Genomic DNA, 27,580 nt, shown 5'->3' on the forward strand with positions numbered 1-27,580 from the left:
GCAGCGACGACAAGACGGCTCAAGTAGATCAACCATCATCCTTTTTGCAATGCGGCGTGTTCGTGATGCTGTCTGGAGGGAGGCGAAAGGCTCAAAATGTCTTTTAGACAACAAACTGAGACTCACAGAAGCTCTATCCCCTGAAGAGAAAGCAGCCGAGAGAAACTGTGGCCCTTAGTGAAGAAAGCAAGAGATGAAGGGAAGAAGGCATCGTTTCGCGGCTCCTCTGTCTTCATAAACGGAAAAAAGATAGACTGTTCACAGGTAACATAGAAAGTCTATACAGTCGTAAGTCTCAGCTTATACTGAGAATGGTCACTCAAGATCTTTGATACTTAGGCCTACTAAAGTTATATCCTTTTCTTGCGAGTATGCTGTTTAACATTGTTCAGTTTCCACCTACCTTTGTTGGGTGGACATTTACTAATTATTTGTTGGCATATTTAGCCGTAAGCTCCATGGTCCTTTAGATAGTTCTGCCGATAATACTACACAGCAAAATCGCTAGTGTTAAATCAACTCTGAGAGTGTCAAATTTAACACCCAGAAAGTGTGCATATGCATCCACTATTTTGGGTGTTAAAGTAACACTTTTGAAAGTGTTAATGATTTTACACTCACACAGTGTTAATTCAACACTAAAACGAGTTGAAAATCAACACTGGCCAACACTGAGTAGTGTTATTAATACTCTACACTAGTGTCAGTGTTAAAAAATCAAAACTGGCCAACACCGAGTAGTGTTAATAATACTCTACACTAGTGTCAGTGTTATAGAATCCACACTGCCAGACTACACTGAGCAGTGTTAATATTACACTAGAAACTACACTGGACTCCAATTTATCAACACTTACAGGTGTAAAAAAAAAAAATAACACTGAGGGTGTAGAATGTTGTGGACCCACCCACCCTCCTCCCCAGCCAAAACCACAATACAAAAGGCAATACAAGAAGTAATTTCACAAAATATTGTGTATTGAAAGCACAGGTACAGCACAAATGCAAAACGGTCTTAAATACAAGTACAGCATGGAGTCACACAAAAACAGAGTATGGGACAATAAACATTTGGTCGTCAGAATCACTTGAAAATTGCCTGTCATACGGCCTGTAGTACATCAGATCATCTACACACAGCAGCGCAAAGACATTGTTTTTCTCCTCAATGCTAAATGCATTTAAGTGATCATCAAAATACATTGTTGAGACAGCACAAGTTAGAAGATAAGCACTGTCATCTTTAACAATAACACTGACAATCCTGTTAAACAAAGGCATCTCATTTTCAACAACAGAACATACATACATCCCAGGCTGATACTCTGTGCCATAGCTTTTGACCCAGGAAGTTGTGGAAACACATGACAAATCGAAAGTTTCATTCAGCGCCTCACTGCCCTCCAAACTGCTGACCAAGACTTCAGTAATGGGGCCGAATTGGAATCTTTTAAAATAAAAACCTTCAAAATGAAAAGGCAGTTGATTCTGATGTCTCTTTGCCAGTGTTTTTGTGATGTTTTTAAAGTTCTTCACAGACCTTTAAAAAAAGTTGTGCTTGCCTTCAAACCTCATGCACCACATGTGTAATAGTGGCCCAATCTTTCTAATACACCTTGGGTAATGTATCATGTGGTGGTGCTTTGGAAGCAGATTTCGCTCTGGAAACACAGATTTAAAAAGCTTGTGATGATCGAAAATCAGATGTTTCAAATAGCAAGTCATACCATGGGTTACAATAGGTGAAAAGACAATGTTGACGATTTGTATTAAGAGGAGCAGCAAGTTCCAGCAGCTATCATTCCTCCCAACTAAATCTCCAAACATCAATGGGGTATTGCGCAAGAGGCACCATGACTGAACAGCACTAAGGCCAAGATTGTTGCTATCATCGTCCAATTTTACCCCACTTGGCCTGTTTTTTCTCTGTGTAAATCCATAGTTAAAGCTCATGATTCTTTCTGACAATGAGCTTACAGATATCGAGTTCTTTATCAAGTACTGAAACACAAGCTTCAACTCGTACTGCACCACTCCTTCCAGTAGATCATGCATTATATCTACAGCGTAGTTGTCTGAAGTATGGAACAGCTTGAGGGAATTGAGAGGACATGCTTTTTTCACACCAAATGTTGAGGCCAAAGCTGGATTTTGTTGTACGGCAGCACAGTGTTCTGAATGAAGGGCTTTAGAACGTAGAGTTAAACCTGGATGATCTTCACTGAAAACTGATTGCATCTCTCCCTTTTCAGTTAAACAAAAGCGACAACAGTACTTTGCACTAAACGATTCGACCAAACCAAAAAGGCCGTGTATAGCCAAGTTGTCACCTGTAACCTGAAAAACTGAACCTTTCAAAGGTGTGGGTTGAAAGGGCACCTGCATTCCTTCAGCCTCTAACATCTTTAAATCATTGAGAAGTGGCTTTAGAATGGGATCAAACCCATATTTCTTTAAATCCTCTGAGTGAAAGAGGGCAACAAGATGTATGTTCATCAACACAGAATTAAGCTTCGGGGACAGATTTCTCAAAATAAAATAAATGCAGCCAAGTTTGTGAATTCCCTTTTTTGAGCCTAATGGATTAGCAGTTTCAAAATCATCGTAGTAGAGCTGTATCTGCAAAGCATGTTCTTGTTGTGAGAATAAAATGTGGTTCCTGAAGTAGGAGCCATCATTTACATCTCTGTAAAAACCCTCCTGGTGTGGTTTAGTTTTTTGGAAACTGTTACAAAGTTCACTGTTCCTAAACATAGATGACAGAGACCCCATGATTGGTACATACATGAACTTGTCGTTTACAGGAACTTGCCTGTATGTTCCTGTTGTTCTATCTCTGCGTGTATCAAAACGCACACCAAGAATATACTCCACTGGTTCCACTATTTTCCATTTTTCTTCTAAGTGCTTCTTTCGTTTAGATTCTGTGTTAAGAGATGAAAATGGATTTTCAAGTTGACCAAAACAGTCCTGAACTTTTTCTAATGTTTCTCCGGATGCTTCAGATGACAAACTTTCAACAACAGTTTCTTTTGCATGGGCATGGATGTCATCGACCAGTTCCTCCATTGAACCAACTAAACACTGCACCGTACTTTCAGGAACTCCTGAGGCTTGCAGTTGAGCAATAACAGAGCTGCACATGTCTAGTATTTTTGTGTTATCCATTGGAATGTGTGTGACAGTCGCAGGAGGATCTACATTAAGTTGTTGTGAAACAGAAGCTCCAACATTAGTTGCAGGACCAAACTCAACATCACTGACGGAATCTGAATCACCACCATCCTTATGTGCTCGAGATAAGTGCCGCTGGTAACCAAAGTATGTGCAAAAAACAAATGAACAACCAGCCTCTCCACAATGCAAACGCAAAGACCTTCCTGGGTACAATCCATGCTGAAACTTCAAATGTCGACATAACAATGAACCATTTCTGTGCTGTACCTTGCAAATGTAACATGTGAACATTTCAAGTCAGAAATTAGTTCCTCTTCAAAATGAACTGTGAAGAAATCTTGCTCGAATTTCCTTCACCCGAGGACTCTCCTTCACACTGCCAACGTCAATGCCATACACGGTTGTCTGGATGAAGGTGTAGAAGTTGCACAGCGCCTCATCGTAGGACACAGCAAAAGCAAAATGTGCCTTGAAGAGCTCGTCAAAGGCAGCAACTCCAGTCTGTGTCTTGGAGGGAATGGCCTTTTGGTCCAGGATGATGTAGAAATTCTGGATGCTGTTTTTTCGTTCTCCAACACACAGGAGAAAGGGCTGAGCAGGGCCAGTTTCCTTCAGGAAGGTCTCCATGCTTCTCCCCACCTAAGAGAGAGGGAGAGAATGAATTCCATGGAATAAAATGTCGGGATTTGGTGCGGAATGCCAGCACTGTTTCCTAGAATTAGGATACATTCTTCAAGCAAAATTATTAATTAATTATTATTAATTCATTTCATGAGCAATTAATTTCAAATTAGGACAAAGCTGAACTTGTTAGAAAGAAGAAATGTTTCAAAAGAAGAAATCTGCTACACCCCATGTCACAAAATGACTATCAGCCCTTGAGAACCCAATACTACTAAAATACTTTAAACACAATTCTGAGAACAGACCTTAAGGAACTTCACCAGGCGGACAGCAGCATCTGTTGCGCTGATCTTTGCAGACTTCTTGCCCTTGGATGTTGGCGGCAACAGGTGAAGCAACAAGCAGATGGCGGCAACCTCACAGTCCCATACTACAGAAAAAAAAAACACCATTGCAGTTACCTGAATTACTTTACCAATGTCTTCTCAATGTTCACTTACAGAGACTCTGAATTGGCTCTAGATAGCTTTGTTGACTGTTAATGTTAAATGAAAGGAAACCAAAGGCTGCCTGAAAAAAATCAATTGTAAATCAGCAATCTTACAGAACAGCAGCTTGAATTTGTGACAATATTAATTTAAAGTCAGAACATTGAACGTTTTAGAATACTTTTTCTTTCAAAAATGAGTGCAGGAAATTCAATTTATTGTAATATACATTGGCTAAAAGCAATTGGGTTGAAATTAAGGCACTTGGGGTATTATCTTTACATTTTGGTATAGGTATATTTAAGCACTATATGTATTATAATAACTATCAATATGAGGACAACCTGGGCTACAAGTATTATTTGTGCTGCAGTGATGTAATTTTAATGTAAAAAATAGTGATTGCACAATAAAGACAAAAAAGAAAACAAACTGGATCACAGATATTTGTTGATATGACACAAACAGCCATGTTCAACAACCTTTTTTGTTGCCTTAACCCTCGTGCTGCCTTCGGGTCACATGACCCAAAGGTTCATAACGAACCATCGTTGTGTTTACCCAATTTTACCCAATACAAAACCAAATAAAAATAATTTTCTTTTAACCTTCGCAATGTGGGGGGTCTGAGACAGCCCAACGGTTAAAAGAAAATGCTTCACTTTGTTTTTGTATGCGGTAAAGTTGTCGCAATACGACGGTGGGTCACAATGACTGATGGGTCAGAACGACCCGAAGATAACACAAGGGTTAAACACTTGAGTGAAAGCCAGCAGATAAAAAAAAAAAAAAAAAATCAGGCTCTAAATTATATTTGATGCATGGAATACAGGCATGTGTAGTCTTAAGTCTCTTATTTACACTTACCACCATCATCAGATTCCTGTTGGGCAGACAAAAGGAGGTCATCCACGTGCACACTTTGAGGAAGATTTTTGCACTCCGCAATGATCCTCGGTTTGAAGAATGTTGGCCATTTAGCGAGGAATTTACCAGTCACTTCATCACCAAAGAGCATATTGAAGTCTTGGTCGATCTTAAACACAAAATATGACAGGAAAAAATACATTAGAGAGCAAACAAATAAAGACAGAACAAAGCTGTCAACAAGTCATAATTTCTTACCAAGCCTGGTGTGTCCAGGAATCTCGGAAAAAGGTCTAGGACAGTGGAAGCTGTTGCTGGGTCTTGAACAACCTTTTGTCTTTTCTGAAATGTTGCCCTCATTTTGTCTTGGACGAGGGTTGTGTCACTTGAGTGCCTCATCACTGATATAGCTTCATTGCATTCGTCACCTGACAACTGCCTCACAGGTGAATGCATGCTGCGATGAGTCTTAGGGCCATCCTGAAAGCTGGACCTGGATTTCTTGATCTCTTGAGCAGAGTTGCGCTGCACAGTCTTCAGCCTCCATGCCAGGTAACCAGAACCACTCTGGTGATCATAGAAATGCTCCTGTAGATTACATAGCAAAAAAATAATCCATTACCTGGTTTAGAACAAGGAATGATCCTGAACAGAGCTGTCATGCGTGTAATTCAATGCACTGAAACACTGCAGCATGGATGTATATTTATATCAATACTTACATAACCATTCTTTGAATCCGGGTCCTTCAAATTTGGGAACAAGGTTGTAATGCCAAGTGCATACGTACTGCGGATATTTACTGGAGGGATCCTCCTGCAAAAAGATAGATGAATTACTAAAGTGATACTTCACCCATAAATCAAGTGACTGAAAAAAGGTTTAATTGCAGGCTGTGATAGATTTTTTTTTTGTTTAAAAAAAAAAGGAGACTTTTCAGGTAATAGTTTATTTTGAAATATAAAAAAAACATTAAGGGAAAACAGTGTAAAACATGTAAGGGACATATTGAAACTATGGCTGCATATCTAAGACTTGGATTATGCAGCACAAAGGCTGAGAATTTGCTGTGTACATTTTGCTTTTGTTGTGCTGTTGTCAATATTATTCATTATTACTGTAATCATGATAGAACAATATATATTTGAATTGAACACAGAAATAATTGTTAAATATTATATTATGAACATTGGTCAAATCAATATGTGTTTATAAGTGTGCAATACTTACCCATGGCTCTCTACCATGTCAGCCACAAGCATGTTGATCATCCTTCTTCTTGTACCATCCGACAGACTCTTTGTTTTCTCGTATTCTTTGATTATTTGGTCACCGTCCGGCTTTGAATGCAGGGCTGCATTGACAATCTGAAACAACAATTGCCTAGCATTCAGACATTTAAAGTAGACGGCAAAAACATATTTGAATGGGGTTAGACCAATACATTTCCTCTCTGGAGTGTTGCCCCTTTCGCATGTTTTTTTTCTTCTTTTTTTAAACCAATAATAATTTATTATCTGCAGCTTGAGACCTTAGTTTAAAGATTACTTACATCGCGAGCACTGCTGCTGTCAGGGGGTCCTTCAATCAGCCGTTTTCTTCGAGCTTTGGTGGATTCTAGTATAATTGTTGAGTCTGAGCTTGGAGATGACCCATGGGATGCACGTGATGGTGACCAATCAGTTAAGGATGAGCCCTCTGAAGAATCTCCAAAACTGTTGTCTACACACACACACGCACACACACAAAATCATATTTTTTGTATAGAACTAACTTTGGATATAAATTATTACATTTAAAATAGTTAAGAGAAATACTAAGTTGCATTTTCTTACCATTGCAATCTTCAGTGAAGGCCTTGAAGGACACCTGAGATGACTTCAGAAGCTCATCAAAGATGTCAGAATCCACTTCAACTCCTGCAGAATCCTTGAGCATCAAAGCAGTAAAACCTGACAAATTGAATTTTGCCAGCACTAAAACAAAAGACAATTTGGATTATAGCATAACTTCCAAGTAAGTTACACAAAACAGAAGACATGGATAAAGTTTGACACTTTAGTTACCTCCTTGTAAAAATTCAGAGAAATTGAAGACCTCCTCCACCTTTGGTACCCTGACCCATTTGCTCACCCCCTTATATTCGACAGGAACCAGCATGTCTTCACCTTCAAAGGAAAGAATGGCATTTATATATAAATAAATAAAACACATTCTAAAAGGTATAAAACAACATGCACATGATTAAACAAGACAACATAGTTGGTTTTAAAAGGGGGGACTGAGGTTAAGAATGAAGAACATGATTATTCCTCCTCTCCATCTGTCCTCCTGTGCTGCTGATGTGAGCCTGTCTGTGCTGCTGCTAAAGGGAGGGGGGCTGATATCAGATCAACAGCGCTATACAGGCAAACTAAGCTAAACAGAAGGGACATACAGACAGCTTTCTGTTAAGCTTGTTTGTAAGAGTTAGCTAACAAGCCGTTAGCTGCTGCTGAGATAGCGAGCTACAGAGCATATTAAAAAATATCTGTGCTCGCAAGGGTTTTATTCCGGCATTGAGATAACTACCGGAGTTTGTTGCGGCTATGACTAAACATAAATATATCTACATTTACTACTCCCTCAACAAGATACTAGGCATTATTAACTTCTCCTTATGAATGATAGCGAAAACTCACCTCTCTCCTCTCCTTCCTCGACTGTTCCCGCCCTGTCCAGCTCTCCTCAGTTTACTCGTCAGCAAAGTGAAACTTATCTTTTCGATGTTTGCTAGTAAAAAGAAATACAAGCACATTAATAAAAAATAGTCGCAGATATTACTGATATTATACTATCTCGACAGCCGTTGTCTAAAATTAGCTACCATCTTTACCAAGTGTAAGCTAGCAATTGCCAGTTCGACAAAAATCTATTTAGAATGGGATTAGAAAGTAACAGACAGCATACATCCATACAAAAGCAAAGTAACTACGATTTTTCGAATTATTTAAGCCTTTATCAACTGCACAACATTAACATTAACCGAGTTTGACTTACCGCAGCGGTTAGAAAGATGGCTACCGAAAGTTCTGGATCAGCTCTGGATGGCGCTTCTTTGCCGGAAATGCGAGGGTGTGGTCAATTTAACACTCACGGTGTAGAATCCCCCCCAACGACCAAAATCTACACCAACACTTTCATCAAAAAACTCTCTTAGTGTACATTTTTATCTATTAAGTGTTAAAATAACACTGCACCCTGTTGATTAACACCAACACTGAAAAAGTAACACCGGCAGTTTTGCTGTGTACTTGTCTATTATGTATATACATTGCGATGGCTATATTATAGTCTTCTGTCACTATCTGTTATGCCATTTTGGGTGGTTGTTAATCTTCACCTCCTTTTTGGTGGATTTTCTTAGCACTTTTCAAGGTTTTTTGGTGTTCAAGTGCTTACAGGTAATCCCTTTTCTATAACGTTTTTGTATGGATTTTATGTTTAATTTTCTAAATGTCATGTCTTTAAATGTCAGAGGTATTAGAGATATTACTAAGAGAAAAGCAATATTTCTTTGTTGTAAAAGAACTGAGGCAGATTTTATTTTACTTCAGGAAACACATTCTTGTGAATCATATGCAAAATTCTGGAAGGCTCAATGGGGTAATTTAGTTCATTTTTGCCATGGTACTACTCATTCAGCAGGGGGTTTAATTTTATTACATAAATTTAAAGGGGATATTCTTGAAACGTTTTCTTCTCAGGATGGTAGATGGATTACACTGATAATTAAACAAGACAATGCAATCTTTATTGTTTGCAATATATATGGGTTTAATTCCCACGCTTCTAACTATGTCTTGTTTAATGACATAGCTTCCAAATTGAAAGATCTGAATAATAAATACCAGGGTTCATATATAATTCTTTGTGGGGACTTTAATGAATGTCCCGATGACGAGATAGATAGAGACCCCCCCCAGACTGAACCAATCTTCACGGAACAATAACCATGTGTCGTTTCTCTGCTCCAACCTTTCTTTGACTGATGCATGGCGCTTCTTCAATCCCAGTACCAAAGACTTCACTTGGTGTAACAGTAGTCTTACTTTAAAGTCTAGAATTGATATTTTTTTGGTTTCTTCATCGATCCTTCAATTTGTGAAAGAAGTCAATCATCTTTATGCCCCATGAACTGACCATAAGAAAATTATGTTGAAGTTAAGTGCAACTAAGGAGATTTCTGGTTTTCGGGGTTATTGGAAATTTAACAACTCTCTTTTGAACGATGATTCCTTTAATGACTCTATCAAAAATCGAGTAGAAGAATTCCTCAATGACGGCCTAATTGACAACTACAGGACAAAATGGGAATTCTTTAAGTACAAAGTCAGACATGTTGCTATTAAAAGGAGTAAGGAAATACAAAAAGTAGGGTAGAAGCTGACCTGATGCACAAACTTGACACTCTACTGACAAAAGTAAACATTAACTTGGAAGAAGAAATTGAAATAAGGAGAATCCAGCTACAGCTGGACCAAATGTATTTAGACTTGGCAAAAGGAGCGTTCATTAGGTCAAGAGCCAAATGGCTGGAAGATGGGGAAAAAAACACTAGCTAATTTTAAAAGAAAATGTTTATCTGCCCTCAATATTGATGGAGTTCCTTCTAAAGATCCAAAGTTAATTTCTGATTTTGTCTCAATTTTATAGGAATTTATATCAATCACAATTTAATGAAGCAGATTGTGCAAATTTCATGGATGATGTTCAGGCAACCATCCCTTCAATTGATGAGGACTTCAAATCATTGTGTGAATCAGACCTATCAGTTAATGAAGTTAAAGATGCACTTTTTTCAATGAAGAAGGGCAAATCTTCAGGAATTGACGGCCTATCTGTTGAATTCTATATACATTTTTGGGAACTTCTTCATATCTCTTTATTATGTGTATACAAAGAATGCATCAGCCACAAGGAGATGACAGCTACAATGAAACAAGGCATTATTTCTCTTATCCCAAAACCTGACAAAGATTCTCTTTTAATTGATAATTGGCGTCCTATTACTCTCTTAACAATAGATTATAAGATATTGGCTTTAGTTTACTCGAACAGACTTAAAAAAGGGCTTGACTCTATTATAGCTGAAACTCAGACAGGATTTATGAAGAATCGACATATTAGTTGTAATATCAGACTCAGATTTGCTGGATTATGCAGAAGCAGTTAAGTCTGAGGCACTTATTTTGTTTCTAGACTTTTATAAGGCACAATTGAGCACACATTTATTTTCCAGTCCCTTAAAGCGTTTGGCTTTGGTAACAGCTTTGTTGACATTGTCAGTATGTTCTATAAAGATATTAATAGCTCGGTTATAATTAATCTCAATACTTCTAAAATATTTCAAATTAATAGAGGGGTCAGGCAGGGGTGCCCTATCTCCCCCTTCTTATTTATCTTAGTCACATAATTATTATCGCTTAGAATTATATCTGACAAACATTTTGAAGGAATCTCAATATTTGGTAGGGAGTAAACATTTTCCCAATTGGCGGATGACACTACGATAAAAAAAAAAAGACAAGAACCAGGTATGTAATGCTGTTAACTTAATAGAGCATTTTTCCAAAGCTTCAGGTTTAAAATTGAATATGTCCAAATGTGAAATTTTATCTCTGCATGGTTGTGATGTTAGTGTAATTGGAAATATTCCAGTTAAGGATTCCGTAAAATATCTGGGTATATTTATAACTAGAAATCTTATTGCTAGACAACATCTAAATTGTTCAAGTAGACTAAAGAAGACAAAACATATTTTTAACATCTGGCTTCAAAGGGATTTGTCTATTTGGGTAGAGTTCTCCTCTCCAAAGCAGAAGGTCTATCTCGTTTTGTGTATCCAGCTTTATCGTTATTTGTAAATGACTCAACAGCCACTGATGTAAATATAATTTTTCTGGATTTTATTTGGAAAAATAAATCACAACTAAAGAAAAATGTACTTTCCAATAGTAAAGCAGAAGGTGGTCTAGAAGTCCTAGATTTCATTGACACAGTGAACACCTTTTAAAGTTAACTGGTTAAAAAGATGTCTTATAAACCCTGAGTCAATTTGGTATTTTATCCCAAATCAAATTTTTAACAAAATTGGAGGTCTTTCTTTTATTTTAAAATGTAATTTCTTGCCAAATAAATTGCCAATTTATCGAGGTTCCATCAACAAGCCCTTCTAGCTTGGAAGCTTGCTTTTGTCCACAATTTTTCACCGCATAAAGCTTTCCTATGGAACAACTGTAACATACTTATTAGGAATAAATCCTTATTTTTTCCTAGGTGGTTCCAAAGAGATTTAAATCACATTCTTAATCTTTTCAATGAATCTGGTGATATGCTATCCTATGAAGAGTTTATGAATGTACAGTTTCCCAATTCCTTTCATAGAATTTAATTCTTTAATTCGTGCAATCCCAAATGGTTTAATTTTACTTATAAAAAATCACTTGAGTTATGGTATACACGATATATCACAGCCATTACTATTATTGGATGGACTTGACTTAACACATATTAAATGTAACAATAAGCATATTCGCCAAATTATTCAGAGAAAGACTGCAGTGGTGCCAAGAGGCAAGTTTTTGTGATCTAAAATTGAGAACAAACTGGAGGAGGGCTTGGCTTCTACCGTATAAGTACTGTATTTCTAACAAGGCTAAGGAAGTACACCTCAAAATTTTACACAACATATACCCTACTAATTACCTCGTTGCTAAGTTTGCCGACATTGACTCCTCCTGTACATTTTGTAAACAGAACGTTGAAACATTATCTCATCTGTTTTTTGTGTGGAATTTCCAAAAGGTTTTGGACAGACTTGGAGTCTAACTTTTTTGAACCAACCAACTCTATCTACACCTTTAACCTTAAAGATATGTTTCTACAATAATTCAGGCAATGGTGCCCTGGAGTACCTAATTAATTTTATCATTCTGTATGCCAAATTCTATATTCACAAGCAGAAATTCTCTAATTCATCTCCTAATTTTGTGCCTTTTCTCATAGAATTTAAATCTCTACTGAAGTCTCTTAGATCTTTGGATAACAAAAAAAGTAGTAAAATTGTTTCATTTTCGTTTGATTATTTTTGTTTATGTACTTCGTATGTTGTATAATTTGTGTGTAAGTTAGTTCACTTGATGTTCATGTGCTACTACTTTTTACCTGATTCCTTTGTTCTGTGATTGCTAAAATAAAAATAAATAATAATCCAATACTACCATGCGGCAACTTGATATCACAGAACACACACACAATCAGACAAGGTACAATCAAAGAGCTGTAGTTTTAAGCACCAATGCAATACAACACAGATTAGCATTTCTCAAATGTTTACAGCACAAGAAGGCAACATGGGAATGCCGTAGAACAGAGGACAAACCATCAAGGTATAGGATACATTTACACCTTTCACACATTTTTACAGAATGAATACATATACACATACTACTGAACAACTCAAAAAGATGCTAAAGCTACAATGGGTTTAATGGGAAAAGTGCCTTAACACTACATAGGCAATGTGGTAAACGTAAAAAGGTGCCACTAAAACACATTCTGTAATATTTCATCACTTTCCATCCATATCTGTTAAGAGATATGATTTGACAAAAAAAAAAAAAAAAAAACAATGTAAACAAACCAGAATCTGATGGATTAGATAATTATATAGGGCATCCGCAACAATGGAATGGACATCACAAAATAGAGAACTCGCACTTTCAGAAGGTGAAGTTGACAGCGAATTTAACGGTGGCTGTAAAGGTTCTACAGTGCTTAAAACATGAATATATCCAGTGCTCATTGATCGAGTGACAGTGAAAAACATTCAACTAATAAGTTTAATATAATTATTTACATAACCCGTCATTTGGAATGCAGCAAAAACATTTTCTCCCTTTACACTTCCCTAACACTTTAGGAGGTACAAATCCACTAAAGATCCCACTGAAGTTGAAATGAGTGAAATGAAGGCCACAGCTACAGAATGTTAACAGTACCTCTTTGACTTGCATAGATAATTTTAGTAAAATGAAGCATTGCTTAACCCTTGTGTTATCTTCGGGTCATTCCGACCCATCAGTCATTGTGACCCACCGTCGTATTGCAACAACTTTACCGCATACAAAAACAAAGTGAATGATTTTCTTTTAACTGTTGGGCTGTCTCAGACCCCCCACATTGCGAATGTTAAAATAAAATTATTTTTATTTGTTTTTGTATTGGGTAAACACAACAATGGTTTGTTATGAACCTTTGGGTCATGTGACCCGAAGGCAGCACAAGGGTTAAGCGGTTCCTTCAGTCAGATATCAATCCAACCACTTAATTACTCAACATACATTCACACACAGGGAAACAAACACACCTACACACACAAACATACACACTCTCTTCTCAACGTTATTTATCTGCTTAGATATTACATATATGTTAGCATATTTAGATGCTTGTGTGTATAATATATATATATCCTACCAATTTAATCAGTTCACATTTTAAAATGACATGCTTCTCTCTGATCTGAAGATGTTACCACTCGTCTCTTGTCAGGACCTGGACGTTTTTCTCTTCGAGAGGCTGCAGATGTTTACTTATAACCATCGTTCCATTCCATGATCTTGTCGTATTCATGAATCTTCTGCTTAATGTGGGAGAGTTTGCTCTTCAGGTACTCACAACGCTCTCTCTTCTCCAAAAAAGTAGGGTCCTAGGGTTGACGGGCACATTGCTTATTATAATGAATTCCAAATAAAATAAGTACTAGAGATCAAATGTGATGATCAAATAGCATCAGATCAGTTTGGTATAGAGAATACATATGCTGTTTAAAAAAGAAATATGATGTTTAAAAAAGAAATACAATAGTCCTGTTACTGTAGGACTGTTACCCTCTACAGTCTCTGTTCCCATATATATATATATATATATATGAGCCAGACTTAAATGGGTGGAGAGTGTGCGTGTGGGAAAGAGAGATACAGTTAGGTCCATAAGTATTTGGACATTGACACAATTTTCATCATTTTGGCTCTGTATACCACCACAATGGATTTGAAATGAAACAATCAAAATGTGTTTTAAGTGCAGACTTTCAGCTTTAATTTCAGGGAATTTACATCCAAATCAGGTGAACGGTGTAGGAATTACAATACATTTTATATGTGGCCCCCCCCTTTTTAAGGGACCAAAAGTAATTGGACAATTGGCTGCTCAGCTGTTCCATGGCCAGGTGTATGTTATTCCCTCATGGGAGTTCGTTATTTCATTGACAAGGAGCAGATAAAAGGTCTAGAGTTCATTTCAAGTATGGTATTTGTGTTTGGAATCTGTTGCTGTCAACTCTCAATATGAAGTCCAAAGAGCTGTCACCATCAGTGAAGCAAGCCATCGTTAGGCTGAAAAATCAAAACAAACCCATCAGAGAGATAGCAAAAACATTAGGTGTGGCTCAATCAACTGTTTGGTACATTCTTAAAAAGAAAGAACGCACTGGTGAGCTCAGCAACACCAAAAGACCCAAAAGACCACGGAAAACAACTGTGGTGGATGACAGAAGAATTCTTTCCCTGGTGAAGAAAAACCCTTTCACAACAGTTGGCCAGATCAAGAACACTCTCCAGGAGGTAGGCGTATCTGTGTCAAAGTCAAAAATTAAAGAGAAGACTTCACCAGAGTAAATACAGAGGGTTCACCACAAGATGTAAACCATTGGTGAGTCTCAAAAACAGGAAGACCAGATTAGAGTTTGCCAAAAAACACATCTGTGCACATCTAAAAGAGACTGTACAGTTCTGGAACAACATCCTATGGACAGATGAGACCAAGATCAACTTGTACCAGAATGATGGGAAGAGAAGAGTATGGAGAAGGGAAGGAACTGCTCATGATCCAAAGCATACCACCTCATCAGTGAAGCATGGTGGAGGTAGTGTTATGGCGTGGGCATGTATGGCTGCCAATGGAACTGGTTCCCTTGTATTTATCGATGATGTGACTGCTGACAAAAGCAGTAGGATGAATTCTGAAGTGTTTCTGGCAATATTATCTGCTCAGATTCAGCCAAATGCTTCAGAACTCATAGGACGGCGCTTCACAGTGCAGATGGACAATGACCCGAAGCATACTGCGAAAGCAACCAAAGAGTTTTTTAAGGCAAAGAAGTGGAATGTTCTGCAATGGCCAAGTCAATCACCTGACCTAAATACAATTGAGCATGCATTTCACTTGCTAAAGACAAAACTGAAGGGAAAATGCCCCAAGAACAAGCAGGAACTGAAGACAGTTGCAGTAGAGGCCTGGCAGAGCATCACCAGGGACGAAACCCAGCGTCTGGTGATGTCTATGGGTTCCAGACTTCAGGCTGTCATTGACTGCAAAGGATTTGCAACCAAGTATTAAAAGTGACAATTAGATTTATGATTGTTTGTCCAATTACTTTTGGTCCCTTAAAAAGGGGGGGGCCACATATAAAATGTGTTGTAATTCCTACACCGTTCACCTGATTTGGATGTAAATACCCTGAAATTAAAGCTGAAAGTCTGCACTTAAAGCACATCTTGATTGTTTCATTTCAAATCCATTGTGGTGGTATACAGAGCCAAAATGATAAATGGTGTCAATGTCCAAATATTTATGGACCTAACTGTATATACAGTGAGGAAAATAAGTATTTGAACACCCTGCTATTTTGCAAGTTCTCCCACTTAAAAATCATGGAGGGGTCTGAAATTGTCATCGTAGGTGCATGTCCACTGTGAGAGACATAATCTAAAAAAAAAATCCAGAAATCACAATGTATGATTTTTTTTTTACTATTTATTTGTATGATACAGCTGCAAATAAGTATTTGAACACCTGAGAAAGTCAATGTTAATATTTGGTACAGTAGCCTTTGTTTGCAATTACAGAGGTCAAACATTTCCTGTAGTTTTTTACCAGGTTTGCACACACTGCAGGAGGGATTTTGGCCCACTCCTCCACACAGATCTTCTCTAGATCAGTCAGGTTTCCGGCCTGTCGCTGAGAAACACGGAGTTTGAGCTCCCTCCAAAGATTCTCTATTGGGTTTAGGTCTGGAGACTGGCTAGGCCACACGAGAACCTTGATATGCTTCTTACGGAGCCACTCCTTGGTTATCCTGGCTGTGTGCTTCGGGTCATTGTCATGTTGGAAGACCCAGCCTCGACCCATCTTTAATGCTCTAACTGAGGGAAGGAGGTTGTTCCCCAAAATCTCGCAATACATGGCCCCGGTCATCCTCTCCTTAATACAGTGCAGTTGCCCTGTCCCATGTGCAGAAAAACACCCCCAAAGCATGATGCTACCACCCCCATGCTTCACAGTAGGGATGGTGTTCTTAGGATGGTACTCATCATTCTTCTTCCTCCAAACACGTTTAGTGGAATTATGACCCCAAAGTTCTATTTTGGTCTCATCTGACCACATGACTTTCTCCCATGACTCCTCTGGATCATCCAAATGGTCATTGGCAAACTTAAGACGTGCCCGGACATGTGCTGGTTTAAGCAGGGGAACCTTCCGTGCCATGCATGATTTCAAACCATGACGTCTCAGTGTATTACCAACAGTAACCTTGGAAACTGTGGTCCCAGCTCTTTTCAGGTCATTGACCAGCTCCTCCCGTGTAGTTCTGGGCTGATTTCTCACCTTCCTTAGGATCATTGAAACCCCACGAGGTGAGATCTTGCATGGAGCCCCAGTCCGAGGGAGATTGACAGTCATGTTTATCTTCTTCCATTTTCTAATGATTGCTCCAACAGTGGACCTTTTCTCACCAAGCTGCTTGGCAATTTCCCCGTAGCCCTTTCCAGCCTTGTGGAGGTGTACAATTTTGTCTCTAGTGTCTTTGGACAGCTCTTTGGTCTTGGCCATGTTAGTAGTTGGATTCTTACTGATTGTATGGGGTGGACAGGTGGCTTTATGCAGCTAAAGACCTCAAACAGGTGCATCTAATTTAGGATAATAAATGTAGTGGAGGTGGACATTTTAAAGGCAGACTAACAGGTCTTTGAGGGTCAGAATTCTAGCTGATAGACAGGTGTTCAAATACTTATTTGCAGCTGTATCATACAAATAAATAGTGAAAAAATCATACATTGTGATTTCTGTTTTTTTTTTTTTTGATTATGTCTCTCACAGTGGACATGCACCTACGATGACAATTTCAGACCCCTCTGATATATATATATATATATATCTCTTTCCCACACGCACACTCTCCACCCATTTAAGTCTGGCTCATTCTTCACACAATGGTTAAACAGAATCACTGGTACACAGACATTCAACGATATCCTGCCTACAAATGTCATACAGAGATAAAGGGAAAGAATGGGGCAGGCCCAGGAAAACATATACTAGACTCTGAAATAGTCAAAATGACCTTACAGTAAGTGAAAGACAAAGTAAGAAGACTGACTCACATTTTTCTTTCTCTGGTACTCTTGGAGGATTCTGTTTACGCGTTCATACTCCTGAAAAAGAAAATTTGATGCAAAACATTGATATCTCGGAGCAAATTAAGGACATTCAAGTACAGGACACTGAGGAAATGACTGATGATGGAAGGAGGAAGTGAGCTGAGGGGAAGGAAGAAGAAACAGCCTGTGGAAATCTGGGCGTGTTCCCTAAGGGAAATGAAGCGAAGCACAAGAGGAAAGAAAATGGGTGAAACATTCCCAAGAGACCATATTTCTGCACTGGTGCTGTATATTTAGAAATGATTGAATCCAAGGAATAGCTGTAATTCAATTCAAGTTATTCAATTCCTCCAAGTACCTCTTCAATACTGGTATGGGGGAGGAAATGATAGAAGGAAGCTTCTTTGGAAAGTGTAAGAGCACCAAACCTCAAAATAAAACGGGGTGAATGAATGATAGCTGAACAAGGTCAATCACCATGGGGTTGTTGGTCTGTTGTGGTAGGCTGCGCATCATGGCGTCCATTTCATCAAACTTCTTCACTGTTGCTTGCACTTCAGAGTGGATCTCCTTGTACTCTGCATACTGGTCATTGAATACAGCCCGATACTGGTCACGCTCATCGTCTGTGCGGACAGTTGGATACTTACTGTAGGACATCAAAAGTCGTGTTATTATGTGCACAGTATAACAGGGTCATCCTGAACAGTAAAATTATTATAACATGGCAAACAACATCTGTGTTAGGGTAGTCTGTGTTAGGGTAGTCTGTGTTAGGGTAGTCTGTGCCCATAAGCTCCAGTACTGGCTACCGGTAGCAGCAAATGCAGTCCAAAGACTGTGTGGCTGTAGTCTTTTAATCATATATACAAGACAGTGTTAGAAGAAACGAATGCTTACATGACACTGTTGCTCAAAACTGGGAACCTACTAACACTGTTTGACAATCCAATCGGGATGATAGCAGCCGTTTTATGGCCACTAAACATATATAAACATGAAGAAGTCTGAAATACGCAGTTAGTTTTCACACAAATCTAACTCTTAGCTCCCACAGATGCCACACTCACGCAATGTAGTCTGGTAGGATGACTGGTTTAGGGATGTGTCCTGAGGGAATGGCCCCTTGTAGGACCTTGGGTAGGCCGACCTTGGGGGCAGCTTGGATGGGCACAACAGTGGAATGCTGGACTTGTTCAGGAATACCATGATCTGGAACAATCTGGAAGAGAAAGGATCAAATATAATGGATATCCCCGAGAAGAGACAGATTAATTCAAAACTGTTTTACTCAATGGGTCAACTGTTGAGCTAGAAAGTATAATAACGTACGTAGCTGAAAGAAACCTGAATCTGTTTTCCATCAGTCTATTTCTTTCTGTCTGGTTCCCCTTTAATTGTAGGTTTCCTTCCTATTAACAGCTAATCTGACATGCATATTTTAAAAGATTTCATGAAACAGTAACAAATTAATAAAACGCTTACCAAAACTTGTGTTCCAGGCAACTCTCTCGATTGCATCTAAACAAAAGGTAATACAAGAAAATATATATATCACACAAAAGCAAAATCAAGTGTTATGTAAATTATTATTATGTTGTATTTCAAACAATTTACAAGAGACACTGTACAAAACAATGTATTATGTTGTACTGAATATTATGAAGAAGGGAAAAAAAGTCCCTGTGCTGCAAAACAAAGCGAGCATAGCAACTCGCCATGACAGCCCCATCTTCTAATGGACATTCTCAAAGGACGATGATTTTCTCACAAGCCTTTTCAGCTACGTAATTGTCAACACAGAGTGGAGAAAATCCCCAAGAGATAACAGAGAATGTAGATACACGTGAGTATGTACCGTCTATAAGCATGATGTGAGCAAATGCTATGCAAATTTGGGAGTGACTAGATATTCTCTGAAATGTGTGTCTCAGGTATTGCTCTACCACTTTCACTTACGAATATCCAGAAGAAGGAGCCTCACCTCTTGACTGTGCTTCTCGCGGTACCTGCGAGCCGCTTCGTGCCTCCACAGTTTGAGACACACGAAGGCCCCTATTAGATAGATCAACATGGTGAAAAACAGGAAAATGATGGCAGCCGTCTGTCCTGCGTCTGTGCGGCAGAAGCCCGCACTGATGCCGTTGTTGAACACAGGGTACGAACAAAGACCTCCGCGAGTGATGTCATTGACGTACACCACACCTGTAGGGAACAAGGAACATCGTAGTTTAGGAGATTCTCAGCTTGCGCAAAAGGACACAATAGTAGCATAGGGTCAATACAGGAGAGGCCAGTTCTCAATCTCCAGTAGAGGTGTTGCACGGTGGGACCCACCTGCGGCCAAGTAGAGCACAGCCAGAACCAGGTTTATAGTGAACTCGGTCAGAGGCCACCAGGACGAGTCCAGCAAGATTGTGCGGTAGTACATGGTCATCCCCAACACCAACATAATCACAGTCACCACCCAGGCCAAGCCTGCGACCACCAGCACGAATGGAGTCTTTGGACCTGTGTAGTAAGACCCGCCCATGCCTGCTCCATACATCCCTCCTCCTCCATAACTCCCATACGTACCCCCAGGAGAAGAGTAGCCAAACATGTTGAACCACTCGTTGTCTTTGTGTATGTACGCGCAAACACAGGCAAACACCGCTGCCCCCAACAGCAGCTCCACACACCCCAGAATTCTCAGAAGACCCGCCCAGGACTTCATGTAGTCATAGCGCTGATGATACTCCTCCACACGCTCGCTATAGGTCAAACCCGTACGGTAAGTCCGCCCAGAAATGGACTCTGGGTGGTTCCCGCCTCCCAATAGTTGTTTGCGGGAGTTGTAGCTGCTACCCGACCCCCCATAGGGGTCCCGGTGGGACCCCGGCAGAGAGGGCGAGTGGGGGGGTGAGCAGCGCACACCCTCGCTGCTGTTGTTGTTGTTATTGGAGGATGAGCCAGGCATCGACCAAGGCTTGTCACTGCTACGCCCACTGGTGCCTCGGAAAAAGCTTTTCCAGGAGTCTGGAATGAAGCGGTGGACTGGTTTTATGTCGATAGACGGGTCAGCCTCCGGGTCAGCGTTATCCTTGCTGTCACTTGAGTCAAACTCAGGCCCCACAGGGGGGTGGTCTGGTAGGGGGGGAGGTGGTAAGGGGTCGGCGCTCAGAGCTAGCTCTGCATCCAGCTGACTCAGGGGTTGGAGATCATGGAGGTGGTCTCTCTGTGGGGAGCCCTGGGGGACCTGGTCATAGTGTGGCGCATGACGGACACGCTCAGTGCGGCCGTACAAGCCTCCTCCAGAGGACATGGGAAAGGAGATGAGCCCTGAGGGTGTGGGAAGATCCAGACACACACATACACAATATAAAAATGGGAGATTCAACTATTGTTGCAAATCATCAAGAAAATGTTTAATCTCTCTAGGTCAAGTTGATACTATAGTGACATTAGCAAACATGATTAGCAAACACATATATTAATAGAATGACACCACAGGAAAGATTTAAGTAATCCCTGATGCCATATTTACCAGAAATGCACCATTGACACCTTTAGTCAGCCCCACATGCAGCATAATGTTATTCTATAACCATGAATGCTAATCTTGCATCCTACGGACTATTCCCATCACCATAAGACAGCGGGCTCACCAAGCAAGCTGATTCATTTTTGTGCCACAACCACATGTGGAACTAGACAAAGATGCCATCTCAGATTCTAGTTGCACCTGATAGTAGGCTACACCCTTAGATGCCTCAGTAAAGTAATAGTGGTGGCAGCACAAAAATATGTTTCTGCTTATCCAAAAAGCAAATCTCCCAAAAGTGCCCTTGTTTAGATGGACCAGAGTTGGCTTTATTTAATATGTATATACTGTATAAACATACTGTTTGAATACCTCTTTCACACGCAGTCACTCAGCTCGACTTACATTGGCTTGCAGGTCAGAATGCAAACCTTGTCTGTACATACATAAATCATTTACCCAGGAATCACCTGCAAAGACAAGTTGTTGGTTTTCAAATAGCACGAGGTACACGCACATCATTGAAATTCATAAATTGTGTCTAAATTCAAACCGTTTAAAAATTCAAAAGCCATTCTATAGTACACACTAGTGAGTGGAATGTTATTAGCTGTTGGTGAAGTCTAATGATTTCTAAAAAGGAATTCGTATGAGTCGCACCCTGAGGAAAGTGATGACTGACATGGGCTATATTGTTCAGGCTACGGAAAAAAGTCGCCTCGGGCTAGGCTAAACCCAGCCGGGTCATAACATCTGTAGCATATAGGCTCAATTAAAACTGTTGTTTTCCACCGTTTTTGTTCAATCATGACTAAATTAACAGTGTGTTTAATAATTAATTAATATGGTTACAATATCAATTTACTTCAGTCTAGCGGATACTAAAATGCATAAAAGTGTCATTTGCTACCATAAGAACACCGAAATCAAGTTGACTCCGCGCCTGAGGCACCATTTCTCGCAGCGCAAAGTATCAAAGGGCAATTTATTCAGTGCTTCCAGTCGACGACAGGTCCAGTCTATCCTTCATCAATGTTTGATTGAAGTTGTTGTTTCTTATATTACTGCATCAATAGAAATAGATTACATTAGCTTTCTTGAGTCCCCCAAGCCTTCTTGATGCATGACCTCCTTGGAGAACTAAATGTAAAGTAGGTTATAAAAGGGATTGCAACTTAACTACGACACCAATACTCAAAAAAGTAACCTTTCATTGCGTAATTATATGCTACTTTTACATAGGCATTGTCGGGTCAGTTCCGCGAATCAGCATTGAAACGTTGTAGGCTACTGAAATAGTTCGCTTACCTTAACTTTGGTTCCTCAATAGTGAGGCGATTTCTCCCATTTTCTGAAACCCACACAGGTTTTATTTTTCGCATAGACTTTAACCACGTGACTAGCCCATCCCGGGTCCTGACGTCATTTCAAATACCACAACCTAGCACCTACCTGTAGCAGAAAAACGTACGGTGAAATTGGATCACCTTGAGGAAGTGATACCGATGACTAATTTATGGAATTGGGTATCGATAATAAAGAAACAATGAACAGGGTTGTGTATGAGTACAAATAAACACATCACGTCGTAGTTTATGCTCGCATTTTTATTACATGCTTAGAATGTTTCCATGGATATCATATTTTATGATACACAGGAAAAACTCTAGACAGCCGTCTGGTAAGGTTTATTCTTCCTTGGCCTGAAAGGGAAATTCAAAGAAAATACATTTAACGTGATATGTTTCAAGCTCCTTCAAGATCTTCCTTTTATCTTTTCAGTTATTGATATCGTTTTTACAGTTAAGGTTAGTTGTGTTGTAATGGCTATTAGGAAGGTAGGCTATTTACCTTTCCAGGTTCACGGGATTTGGCCCGGATTTTGTTGACCTGGGACTCAGCAATGTCAGCACGCTCTTCAGCCTCCTCCAACTCATGCTGAACCTTGCGGAGCTTGGACAAGTGGGAATTGCTCTTGCTCCTCCTGAGAGTTAGGGTAAAGAGGGTTGGACATCAAGGATGCGTATACTGTATACTATATATATGTCAAACTAAGGCATAAAAAAGGAGAGAGGATTATTGTTTCACTACATGACATACAGCTTCTTCAGCCTGCCTCTTGTATGCTTTCACTTTGAGTTGGAGCTTGTCCACCACATCCTGAAGTCTACAAATGTTCTTCTTATACTCCTCTGTCTGTGGTATAATTGATTTACTGATTTACTTACAGCTATACTCGTGTGGAGGAGAAAATGTTCCTACCTGATAGGTGAGTTTCTTTGACTGCACTCGTACTTGCGCACTCCTTTGACTGCATCTCCCCCTCGTTTCTGCTCTGCCTCCACCTCAGTCTCAAGCTCACGCACCTTTAACATTTCAGAGGTGTAATAAGTTAGAAATACTGAATATAATTAAAAATGTAATGTTTATTACGTTGTCTAAAACAAAGCGCTATGTTTGGGATTGTTTATTTCAATATTGTTGACAACGGAAATAAGTCTCACCCTAGCCTCCAGTTTCTGGAGCTGCTTCTTGCCACCCTTCATGGCCAGGTTCTCAGCCTCATCCAGACAGAGCTGCAGGTCTTTGACCGTGACCTCCAGGTTCTTCTTAAGATGAGCGCTGGTATCCTGCTCCTTTTTCAGCTCCTCAGCCATCATGGAAGCCTGAGATGTAATAGGAGAGTTCTAATAATTAAGTAAGAGTTGCGGGAAGTCTTTTGCTGTCCATGCTTTTTAAATGCCCGTCACATCAGTGATGGCCTTCTTAGCCTTCTACTCTGCATTTCTGGCCTCCTGGACACTTTCTTCTACTTCTCCCTGCATCTGAATTACAGTGTTTTACGGTTGCAGCTCTGCAACGTGGTATGTTGTCCTTACCTTGAGTTGTCCCTGCACATTCCTGAGCTGTTTCTGGGCTTCAGCAGCCTTCCTGTTAGCGTGGCTTAGCTGGATTTCCATCTCGTTCAGGTCTCCCTCCATTTTCTTCTTGACTCTCAGGGCATCGTTCCTGCTACAGATCTCAGAATCCAGGGTGCTCTGTATGGTCCATTACCCTCTGGCTGTTCCTCTTGATCTGCTCCATCTCCTCATCCTTCTCTGCCAGCTTCCTGTCCACTTTACCCTTGACCTGGTTCAGCTCAAGCTGCACACGAACAATCTTGGATTCCTCATGCCATATTCCCTAAATATGGACACATTGCAGCTGATTTGACCTTTATTCCATTTTACAAAAATAAAATTCTTGGGATACACTGTGATATCGTTACCTCCAGAGCGGTCTGGATCTCAGCCTTCTCCGTCTCCACTGTCTTCTTGGCCTTCTCCAGCTCATGTATGCTTTTGCCAGACTATTCAATCTGCTCAGTCAAGTCAGAGATCTCCTCTGCACATTCAAAGAAAGTTGTTAATACAAATTGTACAATCTTTCCCTTAGTAAAGCATTTACAACCATTTGAATGGAAAACTGCTCAGAGATGTGGTTGTAATGTGTGCCTCTATTCATTCAACATGAACATTTAGGGAATAAATAGTTTAAAAAGTTTGGATTTTCTCACGTTGCAGGTTCTTGTCCTCTTTCGCCATAGTCTCCAGCTGTTCTAAAACCTCCTCCTAGGACTTCTTCATTTTAAAGAGTTCTGTGCTGAGAGACCAAGCCTCTTTCTGAGACCCCTCCTGCTCAGCCTGGATTTCTTCAAACTTCTGCTTCCAATCCGTCAAAATCTAGGACGATCAAGTTGATTTTCAGTGACATAATTCCTTTAGTTAGCTCATGTAGGAAATCAAGGTTTTATTCTTGATAAGAGGAATCAGATATATTGTGCCATAAGTATCATGTCAGTGGACAGATTGTCTTGGCCTGCTTTACCCTGTCAAAGTTCCTCTGCTTGTCAAGGTTGGCAGCCAGACCATTGGCCCTCTCCACATCAATCATGAGGTCCTCCACCTCTCTCTGCAGTCTCTGTTTGGTCTTCTCCAGTGAGGCACACTTGGAATTGACAGCCTCAATCTGCTCCTCAACCTCCTACAGACGCTGAGCCAGCTTTTTCCTGTGGTTTAAATACAATATTATTTGTTGAGGCTATAAAATACATTTGGTGTTAAGTATTTCAGTTGAAAATACATGTTAGTATTTCATGCTGCTCACTTTAAAGTCCAAAATCAACAATAAGCTACTGACCTGGCTTCCTCAAGCTCCTCAGTACGCTGCTAGATGGCATCTCGTACTTGGTCCTCCACTGAGCCACCTCACTGTTGGTCTTGGACATGCTCCGTTGCAGCTCTGCCTTGGCCTCCTGCTCCTACTCAAACTGCTCCCTTAGAATGTCACTGTCATGTCTAGCAGACTGGAAGCCGTGGGCCAGCGCTTTTTTTGCCTGGCAGAATGAGAGAACGGAATAGTTGCGACACTTTAAATGCAGGGTATCAATTGAAGATACTGGAAAGTCTAAGACTATCGTCTGGGATCGAGATATGTTTGAGTCTGTTACCTTGACCTCTTCCTCAATCTGCCTCTTCAGCGCCTACACCTGCTGGGTGAAAGCCTGCTTGTCTCTGGTCAGTTGAGACACCAGGGCTTCATTCTCCTCAAGATGACCAAACTCACCTGCAGGGACACAACATGTGACATCATAAATGAGGGTTATGATGTATGGAATCAGTAGCGGTCCTAGCACATTTGGCGTCCTAGGCAAGATTTATCACCAGCACCCTCCCCCCCCCCCCCCAACCCTTGGATCTTGCTCTTGATCAGGCCCTCATACCTCTCCTCAGCTTCAGTCAGATTATCGGATTCCTGGTTTTGAAGAAATGATGGCATCCAGTCAAGGTGGATGTACTGTAGCTTCCTGAAATAATGATAAACCATTGACATCTGTCACTATTGTGACACCGCAAGAGCCTGGGTGCTGGATGGAAGATATGTCCCCCTCCAGTGGCCGAGGTCATGCGGGACTACAATCCATTTTTACAGGGGCCCTGGCCCCTGTAGGCCCCCGTGTAGAACCGCCATTGCTGACCAGACTACATTCCCCACGACGGTGTGCTGTTGCACACCTGGGGATGGTTAAGAGGGTTGCCATAAAGGAGGGCCAGCAGGGAGAGGATTGGAGGCAAGATTGAAGGACTGGTGTGAGTACCGTATTTTACGGTAAATAAGCCGCACCCTCCCAGAATGAGCACTTTGTGTTTGTAAATTAGAGTATAAACCGCACATAAGCCGCACTGGAGTACATGCCGCACTTTATAAGCAAACAATGTTTCCGTTGCGTAGCCCAATGCTGGTAATTGATCACTTTCATGCTAAGGCTGCGGACAGCTTGGATAGCGATCGAACTAGACAACATTCCCAATCAGGGTGAACACTCAAATTATCTAAATTATAGACCATAGCATTACACATATCAAAACAGAACGAAAACAACAAAATAACTCCAAACAATGCTTATTTAACTAAGCTAATGCCCTTAACTTAGTAGCTTTTCAGCTTGCCGCAGGGCATTCTGGGTACCAACAGCAATGCACGAGTATAGGCGATCTTACAGCATTGTGTATCTCAACAAAGCAGTGTCACTAGATCGCAACAAGATATTTGAAGGGTTTGAGAGGCAAGAAACAAGGAAAACTCTGGGAAATGTGATTATTCAGATATGGATTTATTATTGTATATATAAAATATATATACAATAATAAACAATAACAATCGCAGTATCACATCCATCCACCCCTCTACCAAATACACCTGCATCGCTCCATCCAACTCTTCATCATTCCCTCCACCCCATCAACCACTCTTGAGAGCAACGTTTTGAAGCTGAAGTTTCAGCACCGCATTTCTAGGATTTCTAGATTTTCGCGACCACCAAAAGACCAAAAAGAGTGCGACCAAAGCAGTATTCCCCACAAATAGTACTTTCTGTCTTCAACTTTGTTGTTAACAGTTGTATGTAACTGTAATTAGCTCATTGTTAGGTAAAGACAATCATATATCTCAGGGACTGCTTTTGATAACACAGACTGGTCAGTGTTTTTTGACATCACACTTGATGAGGCAGTGGAGGCTTTGTCAGCATATGTGATGATGTTTGACCTGTAGCTCTTACATCAATGGTGATGAAGAGTTTTGAATGTCTGATACTTTTGCAACTACAAGAGACAGTCCAGAACCTGGCAGATCAACTCCAGTTTGCTTCCATGAAGAGTAGAAGTCTAGACGATGCTGCCCTTACATTGCTGCATCATGTACATTCCCATCTGGAAAAACTAAAAGGCTAGGCTTGTGTTTGTGAAATATCTCTAGTGCCTTTAACAGAATGTAACCACATCTGTTGGGAATACTATACTAAACGTGTAAATCCTTGATTCATACTGCAGATAATTTAATTCCTAACACACACACAGGGTTCTGTCTTCTCCCCG

General features: G+C 40.2%; 2 protein-coding genes and 1 pseudogene across 9 annotated transcripts; all 3 read right to left on the minus strand.

The window, feature by feature from the left end:
• Positions 1 to 965: 965 nt before the first annotated feature.
• On the minus strand, positions 966 to 8,429 carry LOC134038860 (uncharacterized). Of its 5 annotated transcripts, none has more exons than XM_062484487.1 (11): positions 8,220 to 8,429; positions 7,838 to 7,928; positions 7,290 to 7,324; positions 6,992 to 7,085; positions 6,709 to 6,863; positions 6,387 to 6,523; positions 5,879 to 5,972; positions 5,415 to 5,744; positions 5,157 to 5,325; positions 4,107 to 4,231; positions 966 to 3,816 (listed from the first exon to the last, which is right to left on the minus strand). In XM_062484487.1, the coding sequence occupies exons 3-11, from the start codon at positions 7,314 to 7,316 to the stop codon at positions 3,493 to 3,495; spliced, it is 1,455 nt and encodes a 484-aa protein (XP_062340471.1). In that variant the 5' UTR covers positions 7,317 to 7,324; positions 7,838 to 7,928; positions 8,220 to 8,429; the 3' UTR covers positions 966 to 3,492. The 5 variants fall into 5 exon arrangements, with proteins under 5 accessions (XP_062340471.1, XP_062340470.1, XP_062340469.1 ...); XM_062484486.1 differs by having other exon boundaries at positions 6,709 to 6,878; positions 8,220 to 8,427; XM_062484485.1 differs by having other exon boundaries at positions 6,992 to 7,132; positions 7,223 to 7,324; positions 8,220 to 8,427.
• Positions 8,430 to 12,464: 4,035 nt separating this feature from the next.
• Positions 12,465 to 22,558, minus strand: LOC134038859 (MARVEL domain-containing protein 2-like). 4 transcript variants are annotated; one of them, XM_062484479.1, is made up of 10 exons: positions 22,473 to 22,494; positions 22,252 to 22,304; positions 21,537 to 21,634; positions 19,979 to 20,962; positions 19,626 to 19,846; positions 19,127 to 19,162; positions 18,712 to 18,863; positions 18,119 to 18,290; positions 17,645 to 17,695; positions 12,465 to 13,908 (listed from the first exon to the last, which is right to left on the minus strand). In XM_062484479.1, the coding sequence occupies exons 4-10, from the start codon at positions 20,943 to 20,945 to the stop codon at positions 13,789 to 13,791; spliced, it is 1,719 nt and encodes a 572-aa protein (XP_062340463.1). In that variant the 5' UTR covers positions 20,946 to 20,962; positions 21,537 to 21,634; positions 22,252 to 22,304; positions 22,473 to 22,494; the 3' UTR covers positions 12,465 to 13,788. The 4 variants fall into 4 exon arrangements, with proteins under 4 accessions (XP_062340463.1, XP_062340465.1, XP_062340464.1 ...); XM_062484481.1 differs by lacking the exon at positions 22,252 to 22,304 and having other exon boundaries at positions 21,570 to 21,634; positions 22,473 to 22,558; XM_062484480.1 differs by lacking the exon at positions 22,252 to 22,304 and having other exon boundaries at positions 22,473 to 22,555.
• A 201-nt stretch (positions 22,559 to 22,759) lies between these two features.
• LOC134039090 (myosin heavy chain, fast skeletal muscle-like) lies at positions 22,760 to 26,174 on the minus strand (annotated as a pseudogene).
• Between the last annotated feature and the right edge of the window lie 1,406 nt (positions 26,175 to 27,580).

Source organism: Osmerus eperlanus, chromosome 18 (assembly GCF_963692335.1).
Source record: "Osmerus eperlanus chromosome 18, fOsmEpe2.1, whole genome shotgun sequence".
NCBI lineage: Eukaryota > Metazoa > Chordata > Actinopteri > Osmeriformes > Osmeridae > Osmerus > Osmerus eperlanus.